Source organism: Phyllostomus hastatus, unplaced genomic scaffold (genome assembly GCF_019186645.2).
Source record: "Phyllostomus hastatus isolate PE091 unplaced genomic scaffold, TTU_PhHast_1.1 phas_contig_10, whole genome shotgun sequence".
NCBI classification, from domain to species: Eukaryota; Metazoa; Chordata; class Mammalia; order Chiroptera; family Phyllostomidae; genus Phyllostomus; species Phyllostomus hastatus.
The window spans coordinates 2485801-2498040 of record NW_025333499.1 but is presented as its reverse complement, the minus strand read 5'-3'; the positions used below and the strand labels follow the sequence as shown (position 1 = coordinate 2498040).

The following is a 12240-nucleotide window of genomic DNA, read 5'->3' as shown; positions in this document are numbered from 1 at the left end:
CTTTAGTTCTCTGAAAACATTTATAATAGCTAATTTTAAGTCTTTGTCTATTAAGTCCCAAATATTGCCCCCCTCAAAAAATGTTCTTTTGGCTGTTTTTTTTCCCTGTATATGAAACATTATTTATTGTTTTTTTGCATGTTTCACAATTTTTTTGTTAAAAACTGGACATTTTAGATACTCTAACAACTCTGGTATCAGACTCTTCCAAACTCAAGGTTTCTTATAGTTTTGGGTTGTGTGTGTGTGTGGTTGTTGTTATTGTTATTATTCTTGTTGTCATTTACTTGTTTAACAATTTACCTCAACTAATTCTCTGAATTCTTTATTTCCTGTATTAGAGGCCGGGACAAAGGTAGTTGTTCACATGGAAAATAGTGCAATAATTCATAAATAATAATACAAGAATAAACTGGGTTTCATGTACTCAACTGTAAACCTACTTTTGCCCCACCCTCTATGTGTCCCCTGAGTTCTCTGCCAGCTATTTTTAAGCTCTTGTTTTTATTGTTTTTATTTCTTAAGTATATTTTATTGAGCCTTGGCTGGCGTAGCTCAGTGGATTGAGCACGGGCTGCTAACCAAAGTGTTGCAGGTTCGATTCCCAGTCAAGGTACATACATGCCTGGGTTGCAGGCATGCATGTGGTTCCCCAGCAACCACACATTGATGTTTCTCTCTCTCTCTCTTTCTCCCTCCCTTCCCTCTCTAAAAATAAATAAATAAAATCTTTTTTAAAAAGTATATTTTATTGACTATGCTATTACAGTTGTCATATTTTTTCTCCCTTTTATTCCCCTCCACCCTGTGCTGCTCTCCCACTCCCCTTAGTTCATGTCCATGGGTCATATATATAAGTTCTTTGGCTTCTCCATTTCCTATACTATTCTTAACTTCCTCCTGTCTACTTTGTACCTACCATTTATGCTTCTCATTCCTTGTACATTTTCCCCCACTTTCCCCTTTCCTCCTCCCTGTTGATAATCCTCCATGTGATCTCCATTTCGGTGGTTCTGTTCCTGTTCTACTTATTTGCTTAGTTTGCTTTTTTTTTTAGATTTAGTTGTTGATAGTTGTGAGTTTGTTGCCATTTTACTGTTCATAGTTTTGATCATCTTCTTTGTCTTAGATAAGTCCCTCTACCTCCTATTGCTTCCATCTTTTTTTTAAAGATTTTATTTATTTATTTTTAGAGAGGGAAAGGAGGGAGAAAGAGAGAGAGAAACATCAATGTGCGGTTGCTGGGGGCCGTGGCCTGCAACCCAGGCATGTGCCCTGACTGGGAATCAAACCTGCGACACTTTGGTTCGCAGCCCACGCTCAATCCACTGAGCTATGCCAGCCAGGGCTTCTATTGTTTCCATCTTTAAAAAAATTATAACACTTTCTTTGTCCCATATCCCCTTGCAGCTATGGATTAATTTCCCTATTCCCCTAACAGTAAAATTCTCTAAAAGAGTTGTCATTTTTCACTTCTTCCTACTCTCCTCCCATTCTGTTTGTTCTTATGAAATATATTGGATATATCATAAAAAGAATATATACACTATATACATGAGTTATAAAGATATTAATATAATGAAAACCCAAGAACTCACAACCTTAACAAAGAACAACATTAATAATAGCATCTATCCCTGTATCATTTTCTGTCCTATTCCCCACCCCTGCCAGAAATTACCACTCTCCTAAGTCTGGTGTTTAACATTCCCTTGCTCATATTATATGTATATATATATATATGTGTGTGTGTGTGTGTGTGTGTGTACACACACATATATCACACATGTACACATTTGTGGAGATGTTTCTTTTACATTGTTTATTTGACTTGGTTGTGAGCTTTGTAAAAAATAGAATCATACTCTGTGTAGTCTTCTGTGACTCACTTTTTTCACTCATTATTGTGTTTCCAACATTCACCCATGTTTTATATGTATCTGTCACTTGTTCGTTCTCAAGGCTGTATAATATCTTGTTGGGTGATGGTAAAATAAATCATTCATCCATTTATCTTTTGATGGACCTTTGGATCATATACAGCATTTTCCTCTCATGGACATTCTTGTACATGTCTCCTGGTACACATGCAAACCCATTTTTCTATGGTATAGACCTAGAAGTGGAATTGACAGTTAATAGGACATGAAAATGTTCAGCTCAAGAAGACTGTGCTGGGGACTTCTGGTCAAGATGGCAGTGTAGGCAGACATGCTCGTCTCTTTGCACAACCACATCAAAATTACAACTAAAATATAGAACAATTATCACTCAGAACCATCAGAAATTGAACTGAATTAAAGCCTGACAACTAAAAAATTGAGTTGAATGGAACTGACAACTATGGAATTAAATAAACCACATCCATCCAGACTGGTAGGAGGGGCATTGACACAGAACAGGCTGGTCCCACAACCATGTGTGGTGGACAAAAATTTGGGAGGGATATCTTGTGAGCCAAGAGTCATAGTTCCATACCAGGCTCTCCAACCCAGAGTTCCAGTGCCAGGAAGATAAGTCCCCACAACTGGTTGCAAAAACCAGTAGGGATTGCATTGGTGGAAGAAACTTCTGGAGCCTCGAGCAGTTCCTCTTAAAGAACCCATACAGGGACTCACCTACTCAGACTCACCTCCTCTGAGCTCCAGCACTGGGGTAGCAGCTTGAAAGGCACCAGTGGCACACAGGGAGAAACTAACATGTTTGGCATCAAGGCTAGCAGAAGCCATTGTCCCTTTGCTAAGCCCTCTCCCCACAGAGCCAGCAAGCTGGTGCCATATCTGAAAATTCATCAACCTGGCTAACACTGTTTGACCCACGTTGGAGATCCCCAGAGACTGCCCCACCCAACTCATGGGCCCACCCAAGCTGCTTTTCCATATGAATGGCTGGTCTTGGCTCATGCTTCACAACTTCCTAAATCCTATCAAGCAACAGCTGGCTTCAGTGAGCCTCAGGCCAGGCACTGACAGCAGCAGCTTAGACTCACAGCTTGGCTTTGCCTGGGAATCTCTAAGCCCAGCACAAGTAGCAGCCATCTCAGATTGCTTTATAGGTCAGGCAGGGTACCAACAGGCAAAACACAGGTGGGGTCTGACCTTGGCCTACACCACCCAGGAAACCCCAAGGCCAGTGCACCCAGTGGACAGCTACAGACCACGTCAGCACACCACCACCCTGCTCCTGCACAGCTGACCCACCATGGAGGGCAGAGGTTGGTGGTCAGTGGTCACAGCCAGTCCTTGCAGCTGGCTGTCCTAAGTAAATCCCTCCCATTGACCTGCCAATAGCAACCAAGGCTCAACTACAAGAAGTGGGTGTACTCAGCCCACATGAAGGATGCACCTCGAGTACCCAGCTTGGGGTGATAGGGGAGACTGTGCCACTGGACCATACAGGACACCTACTACATTAGGCCACACTACCAAGACAGGGAGTCAAAGCAGCTGTACCTAATACATAGAAACAAACACAGGGAGGCTGCCAAAACAAGGAGACAAAGAAACATGGCCCAAATGAAAGAACAGATCAAAACTCCAGAAAAAGAGCTAAATGAAATGGAAAAAAGCACTCTATCAGATGCAGAGTTCAAAACAATGGTTATAAGGATGCTCAAGGAACTTAGTGAGGACCTCAGCAGCATAAAAAAGACCCAGTCAGAAATGAAGGATACACTAATTGAAATGAACAATTTACAGGGAAACAACAGTAGAGTGGATGAAGCCAAGAACCAAATCAATGATTTGGAACATAAGGAAGCAAAAAACAACCAATCAGAACAAGAAGAAAAAAGAATTTAAAAAAATGAGGTTACGATGAACAGCCTCTGGGACAAATTCAAGAGGTCCAACATTCACATCATAGGGTTGTTAGAAGGAGAAGAGAGAGAGCAAGATATTGAAATCTATTTGAAAAGATAATGAAAGAAAACTTAGCTGATTTGGTGAAGAAAATAGACTTGCAAGTCCAGGAAGCACAGAGTCTCTAACAAGATGGATACAAAGAAGCCCACTCCAAGACACATCATAATTAAAATGCCAAAGGTTAAAGATAAATAGAGAATCTTAAAAGCAGCAAGAGAAAAGTTAGTTACCTATAGAGGAGTTCCCAAAAGACTGTCAACTGATTTCTCACAAGAAACTTTGCAGGCTGGAAGTGATTGGCAAAAAATATTTAGAGTCTTGAAAAGCAGAGACATGTAACTAAAATTGCTGTACCCAGGAAAGCTATTATTTAGAATCAAAGGGCAGATAAAGAGCTTCCTAAACAAGAAAAAACTAAAGGAGTTTATCATCACCAAACCATTATTATATGAAATGTTAAAGGGAATTATTTAAGGAAAAGAACAAGATCAGATCTATGAACAATAAAATGGCAAAAATACATATCTATCAACAATTGAATTGTAAAAACAAACTAAGCAAACAAGAAGAACAGAGACAGAATCATAGATATGGAGAGCATTTAATGATTGCCAGATGAGATGAGTGGGGGGTATGAAGGAGTGGGTATAGAGGTGAGGGGATTACGAAGTATAAATAGGTAGTTACAGAATACCCATGTGGATGTAAAAAAGTACAGTATAAGAAACAGAGTAGCCAAAGAACTTATGCGCATGACTCACGGACATGAATGATGGTGGGGGGATTGCCTGAGGTCATGGGGGGTACTGGGTGGAGGGGGGAAAGAGGTAAAATTAGGACAAGTCTAATAACATAGTCAATAAAGTATAATTAAAAAATAGAAAAGATTGTGCCAAAATGTATACTATTTTATTATTTTAAAAATTTTATTATTTTTAGAGGGTGGGAAGGAGAGTAAAAGAAAGGGAGAGAAACATTGATGTGAGAGAGAAAGATTGATGGTTGCTTTCCATATATATCCTCATGAGGGACCAAACCTGCAACCCAGGCATGTGTTCTCACCAGGAATTGAACCAGTGACCTTTGGCTTTGCAAAACAACGCTCAACTGACTGAGCCATGCCAGCCAGGGCCCAAAATGTATTTTAAACTGATAGTACCAAATTTATACACCTTTTAGCAATTTATAAGCAATCTTATTGTCCCACAGCCTAATGAATACTTGATTATTTCCGCCCTGGCTGGCATAGCTCAGTGGATTGAGCACCGGCTGCGAACCAAAGCATCGCAGGTTCAATTCCCAGTCAGGGCACATGCCTGGGTTGCAGGCCACAGCCCCCAGCAACCACACATTGATGGATATCTCTCTCTCTGTCTCTCTCTCTCTCCCTCCCTTCCCTCTCTAAAAATAAATAAATAAAATCTTAAAAAAAATACTTGATTATTTCCCACTTTTTAGTTTTTGTCATAGTGAGTGTAAAGTGATACCTCGTTGTGGACTATATTAACATTTTTCCAGTCACTAATGTGTTTGAGCATCTTTTCATGTTTACTGGCTGCACATGTTTCTTCTTCTGGGAAATGACTGTTAATACCTTGTGCCCATTTTAAAAATTACTATTTTTATCACTTTTATTGATTTGTAGGAGCTACTTAGTTATTTGGATACTCATTATTTGTCAGTTATCTATGTTGAATATTTTCTGTCAGTTGGTGGCTTATTTTTTTCTTTGTGGTGTCTTTGCAGCAGAAATTCCTAATTTTAAAGATGTTATTTATTTATTTACTAGAGAGAGGGGAATGAAGGGAGAAAGAGGAGAAAAACATCAATGTGTGAGAGAAACAGATTGACTGCCTATCGCACCCCCCAAACTGAGGACCTGGCCCACAACCTAGGCATGTGCCCTGACTGGGAATTGAACCAGCCACCCTTCAGTTCCCAGGCTGGTGCTTAATCCACTGAGCCACACCAGCCAGGGCAGAAATTCCTAATTTTAATTGTATTGAAAATTCAGTGTTTTTCTCTACAGATAACACTTTTTTGTGTGTTGTCTTATATAACCTAAGGTCTTAAAGATATTCTTTATTTTTTTCTAATAAAAGTTTAAAAGTTTGCCTTTCACATTTAGTCCTTAACAGAAATTGATCTTTGTGTGGTATAAGGGTATAAAGTAGGGAGTCAGTTTTATTATTTTCCATGTGAATAGCCTAGTGATCTGAAGTGACATCTCTGACACACTTCAAGCTTCTGTATTTGTATAGGTCTGTTTCTGGAATTTCTATTCTTGGCTAACTTTTTGTCTCTAACCACAGTACAATAATTACTTTAGCTTCATAAAGAATCTTGCTATTTGATAAAGTAAAATCTTCCCATTTTATTCTTCTTCAGGAATATCATATATTCTTGGCCCTTGTTATTTTAAATACATTTCAGCATCAGCTTGTTATGGTCTATAAAAATATTGGAATTGCAGTGGATCTATAGATTAGTGAATTAATATGTTTATGACGTTGAATCTTTCCACCTATGAATATGACATATCCTTTTATTTTAAATAAATTCTTAAATATCTTTTGGTACTGCTTCGTAATTTTCTACATAAGGTGTTGTGTATTTTTTTCATTCCTTTTATTTTTAAAATTATTTTTATTTATTGAATTTATTGGGGTGATGTTGGTTAGTAAAGTTATATAGGGTTCAGGTGTACAATTTTATAATACAGGTGTTGTATATCTTGTGTTAGATTTATTCCTTGGTATTTATGTGTTTTGCTCCTATTATAAATGAGATCTTGTTATGTAATGTGTTTATTATTTTGCAGGGGTATAGAAATGAAGTTCAGTTTTTAATACTGATATTATAGCCATTCACTTTGCTAAACTTATTATTTTTAAGCAAATTTTTTACTTATTGATTTAGAGAGAGAGAGTAAGGGGGAGGAGAGAGAGAGAGAGAGAGAGAGAGAGAGAGAGAGAGAATTTTTTATTCTACCCATTCCTGTATTCATTGGTTTATTCTTATTTGTGCCCTGACCAGGGATCAAGCCTGCAACCTGGGCATGTCTTAATGATGCTCTAACCAACTGAGATACCCGGCCAGGGCCAAACTTTTTATTTTATAATAATTTTATAGTAATAGAAAAGTAAATAAAGAGATAGTGCAGAGAGTTCCTGTATATTCCTTACCATAGTATAGTTGTCAAAATTGAGAAAGCAATATTGATATATTACTAGTAACTAAACTTCAGACTTTGTATGGATTTATCACTTTTCCCACTAATGTCCTCTTTCTGTTGTGGGCTCCAATTCAAAATACTGCATTGCATTGAAGTTGTCATGCCTCTTTAGTGTCCTCTGGTCTATGCCAGCTCCTCAGTCTTTCCTTGTTTTCCATGACCTTAACACATTTAAGGTGTACTATAGAATGACCCTAAATTTGGAAATGTCTGAAGTTTTCCTGATAATTAGACTGGGATTATTTTTGGAAAAAACACCGCAGAATTGAAGTGCCCTTTTCATCACATCATATCAGGGGTACGTGATATCCCCATGCCATCACTGCTGATGCTGACCTTCGTCACTTGGTTAAAGTGGTTGCCAGGTTCATCCAATGTAAAGTTGCTATTTCTCCCATTTCCTTCTCTGTTCTTTGGAAGAATCTAGCCCACCTGCAAGGAGAGGGAGAGGAATTAAGGTCCACCTCTGAAAGGGGATGTATTTACATATATTACTTGGAACTCTTCTGTAAAAAAAGATTGTTTTCTTTTCTCTTATTTATATATTTATATGTTTATTTATTCAGGTACCTATTTATATCTGTGCATATTTATGCATATTTATTTAATATAATCAGAGTTTAATCTAACATATTAAATTTATTTAATATAATGAACTCATGCATATTTATTTAATATAATCTGATTTATAAATCCAATACTACTGTGTGTTGTCTTGTTGCTCAAGTTGTTCCAGCTTTGGCCACTGGGTTTCTTTTTGAGGACAGCTCCTGTGTCCTTTTGACATGCCTCCATCCTTTTGTTTTTTAGCACTTCCTTGCTGGCACTGCAAGATGCTTCCTACTCATCTTGTATTTTCCTGCCCCAAACCCTGGAATCCTCCATTTCGCAACAAGGCACAGTTCCTTTCAAGTTGTCTGCATATTCTTTTGTGTTTTCAACATTAACAACTATGTCAGCTATAAGTATTGACAGTTTTGTTTTTTCTTTTCTAATCTTTATGCCTTTAATTTATTTTTCTTGTCTTACTAATGTGGACAAGACCTCTTAGTAAGACAAGACACTATTGAATAGAAAAGATGTTAGTGGGCATCCTTGTCTTGTTGGATATTTTAGAGGAAACATCACTAACCTTATCCTGTTAAGAATGACAAGTTCTCTGGGAGAGGGGAAGGAGGAAAAAAAATGAATGACAAGTTCTGCCCTGGCTGGCGTGGCTCAGTGGGTTGAGCATCTTCCTGCAAAGCCAAAGGTTGCCAGTTCAATTCCCAGCCAAGGAACATACCTGGGTTGCAGCCAATTGATGTTTCTCTCCCTCTCTTCCTCTCTACCTTCCCCTCACTCTAAAATAAAGAAAGAAAATCTTTTTTAAAAAGAATGACAAGTTCTATCCTGTTACTTTATGCTAACAAGTTTTTATTATTGTTTTTAAATCATGAAAGGGTATTGAATTTTTTGTCAAATACCTTTTCTGGTTCTTAGGATGATTATGGTTTTTTTCCTCTAATAATGTGATAATGTGTTAATGCCATTGATAGATTTCCCTCATGTTAGACCACCTTTGAATTTCTGTTATAAATACAACTTTGTTCTGATCTTTTTCTTTTTATACAGTAGTAGGTTTAGTTTGTTAATATTTGTTTAGGATTTTTATGTCTGTGTCCATGAGTGAAACTGGTCTTTGGTTTTCCTTTCTCATGCTTCCCTTATTTGCTTTTCACCTCAAGTTCTGCTGGTATCATAGAATGAATCAGTGTTCCCTTTTTTACAGAATTCTGCAAGATGCTACATGGTATTAGAATGGTCTATTAAGTGGAATTTTCCTATAAAACTATCTTGGTTTGGTGTTTTCTTTTTTAAAACTGAATTAATATTAAACTTCTAAATAAAGTCTTTTCAGATTTTTAAATGAGAAATTTGAAAACTGCCTCCATAACATGTTTATTTTATATGAGGTTTTTATGCTTGATATGGCTACACACAAATTCTGATCAAGACTTTTTAATGATGTGTTCTTTAAGGTTTTCAATAGTTATGGTCAACAAAAACCTAAGTACAAGTAGGTGATAAAGTATTTAAAACCAATTTTTAAACTATTCATAAATGTTTAACAATTGAAATGGCATCTGACAGCTTTTCTTTTTGTTTCATTGACAAATATATCATTCAAATGTCTCGTGATTGTGTAATTAGACTTCAAACCAATTGAACTCTTACATATAAATTATTTCAAAATAATAATGAAGCTCTTATTTGCAGAACATGCATCATTGTTAGAACCATCACCTGCAGCTAGCCTGGACACCATTAAAAGGGCCCATCAGCTGCAAATGGATAAAAGTATCTGATATTTGTGAAGACAGAGTCTCAGAGCTTCTACCTGGAGTTAACTCTCTAGAAGCTCCAGCTTAGCCTTCCTGCACCCAGCCCCACCCCAACTAGTCACAAGTTGGCTGTGTATGGTGTTTCTTGGCAACGAACACAGACTCTTCCAGCAGTTCCACAGGCCCTTTGTCTTCAGTGAGCAGAAGATTACAGAAACTGGCTACTGAAGAGGCTGTCCAAGTGACTGAACTCCTTCTTGGCCTGACTTAGCACACTTATACTACAGAGCAGTAACTGAGTGCTGGATGTTACTCATTTGTGCTCACCACCTACAGGTACGTAGAGAGATTTGTCAGACCTTGTTTCACTAAGGGTCACCCTCCAAGGATCTCTACAGGAGGCTGCATATAGAGAGAGGCAGGCTTCCTAGGGTCTCCACTGCCTTAGGTTCCACATGGACACCTCCAGGGCTGAGGGAATTTGTATCTCTTTACCTACCTGTAATCCACGTATCAACTAGAAAATTCTGCCTCCTGCTATTTTTGTTTGTTTGTTTGTTTATTCATGTATTCATTTTTGGTAGGAAAAGTTTTAACTGCTGCTTCAATTTTCTTAGTAGGTAGAGGACTATTCAGGATTTCTTTTTCTTCTTGAGTTAGTTTTGGTAAGTTAAAGTTTTCTAGGAACTGGTCCATTTTGTCTGAATTCTCAAATTTATTGGCATAAACTTCCCTTATTTTTTATTCTCTGCTGTATATAATCTGTAGTTATGTCTTTTTCATTGCTGATATTGGTTATTTGTGCCTTCTCGCTTTTTTTCTTGATAAATCTCACCAGAGGTTTGTCTATTTTATTAGTCTTTTCAAAGAACCAACTTTTGGCTTTGTTGCTTCTCTCTATTTTGTCTTTGTTTTCTATTTCTTTAATTTCTGCTCTTATCTTTTTTGACCTCCTTCCTTCCACATTTTTTGGATTTATTCTGTTGTTCTTTTTCTGATTTCTTAAATTGGATACTGAGTTCATTAATTTTCAGGCTTCCTTGTTTTATGATTTGTGCATTTAAGGATATAAATTGCTCTCTAGACATTGCTTTTCTATAAGTTCAGATGTGTTGTATTTCATTATTGTTCAATTCCAAGTACTTCAACTTTCCATCTTGCTTACTTCTTTAACCTGTAAGTTATATAGAAGTATGTTTTTAAATTTCTAAATGTTTGTGGATTTTTAAATTTAGCTCTTTGTTATTGAAATCTGTCTTAATTGTGTTATGCTCAGAGGATGTGGTCTCTGTGATAACAACTCTGAAATTTATTGAGAATTGAATATGGCTTAGTACATGATCAATATTTTTGAATGTTTCCTATGTGTTTTATAAGAGTGTATATTCTCTAATTGTTGAATATAGAGTTCTACATGTCTATTATCAAGTTTGTTAATTATATTGTTCAAATTTTCTATACTGCTTTTTTGGGTAATTATATACCAATATTGTAAGAAGTATGTTAATATTCAACTCTGATGGTGGATTTGTCTATTTCTCCATGTTCATTATTAAAATTTTATATATTTTGAGAATATTTTATTAGGAATATTCAAATTAAGAATTATATATTCCTGGTAAATATGTAATGACCCTCTATTCCTGATAATGAATTTTTTCTTGGAGTCTATTTAATCTTACATTATATAACAACACAAACTTTTCTTCTTGCTAGGATTTATGTGGTATATAATTTTCTATCCTTTAACTTTCAACATTTTCATGTTCTTATACTTTAATTACATCTCTTGGGAATGGCATATAGCTGGACCTTTTTAAAAAGGTAACCTGATGATCCTTGTTTTTTAATAGGCAAGTTTAATCTGTTTACATTTACTGTGATATATTTGGACTTGTTTCTACCATCATACTTTTTTATTTCTATTTCCTAACACCATCTTTTCTATGCTTAATTTTTCTCTTTTCTTGCTTGCTTTTTTAGTTTTGAGATTTGTTTATTTGCTTTCTTATTAAATGTTTTTCCTCCCTACTGTTTAGAATTTATATTTTTCCTATTTTTTCTGTGGTTACCCTTGAAATTTTACCATGCATGTTTAATTTATAAGGCCTAAAGTTCTCCTTCTTGAAGAACACAGGAACCTTCAACTGTAGGAATGTCTCTCTTGACCACATGCTATTGTGTTGACTGTGTTAGTTCTTTTTTTTTCTAACCTCATAAATTTTACATCATCATTAGTATTTTTTTATATGCACGATGTTTGTTTGGATTTACATGCATACATTTTTGCATATCAGACCATCATTCTGGGATCATTTTCCTTCATTATGAGTACAATGTTTAGATGCTCTTTTAGTACAGGTCTCTGGGTGTTAAATTCTCCCAGTCTTTGTTATATGTAAATGTCATTTTATCTTCAAAGATAGTTTGTTATAGGTATTTAGAAGTCTGCTATCAGTCTAATTGCTGGATAGGGGCTTGGTAGTTGTTTTTGTTTTCTTATATTCTGGCTACCTTTATGATTTTCTCTCTCTTTTTATTGGAGGGGGATGTACAGGGGGCTCTTCAGTTTTATTTTAAAATGTTTAGGCATGTGTTTCTTTTTCATGTATTCTGCTTTGGAAATGTGCTTGCTTCATACATCTGAATTTGTCTTTTTCATAATTTCTGGAAACTTCTTAGCCATTATTTCTTCAAATATTGCTTTCTCCCATTATTTATATATTTTCTTTCTAAAAATACAGTTAGTCATATTTTTTAACTTCTCATTATATCTTCCACATATTATAACATCTTTTTGATATTTTCTGTCTCCTTG

At 36.2% G+C, this 12240-nt stretch overlaps 1 protein-coding gene across 1 annotated transcript; it reads left to right on the top strand.

Moving 5' to 3' along the window:
- The first annotated feature begins 10192 nt into the window (after positions 1 to 10192).
- KANTR (KANTR integral membrane protein) lies at positions 10193 to 10420 on the top strand. The gene has a single exon (XM_045832419.1). It carries the CDS (start codon positions 10193 to 10195, stop codon positions 10418 to 10420), a length of 228 nt encoding a protein of 75 aa, XP_045688375.1.
- The last annotated feature ends 1820 nt before the right edge of the window (positions 10421 to 12240 follow it).

What these genes read in the sequence shown, in the direction of transcription:
- KANTR (XM_045832419.1), top strand. Translation starts at nt 10,193, where the DNA reads ATGTCTTTTTCATTGCTGATATTGGTTATTTGTGCCTTCTCGCTTTTT.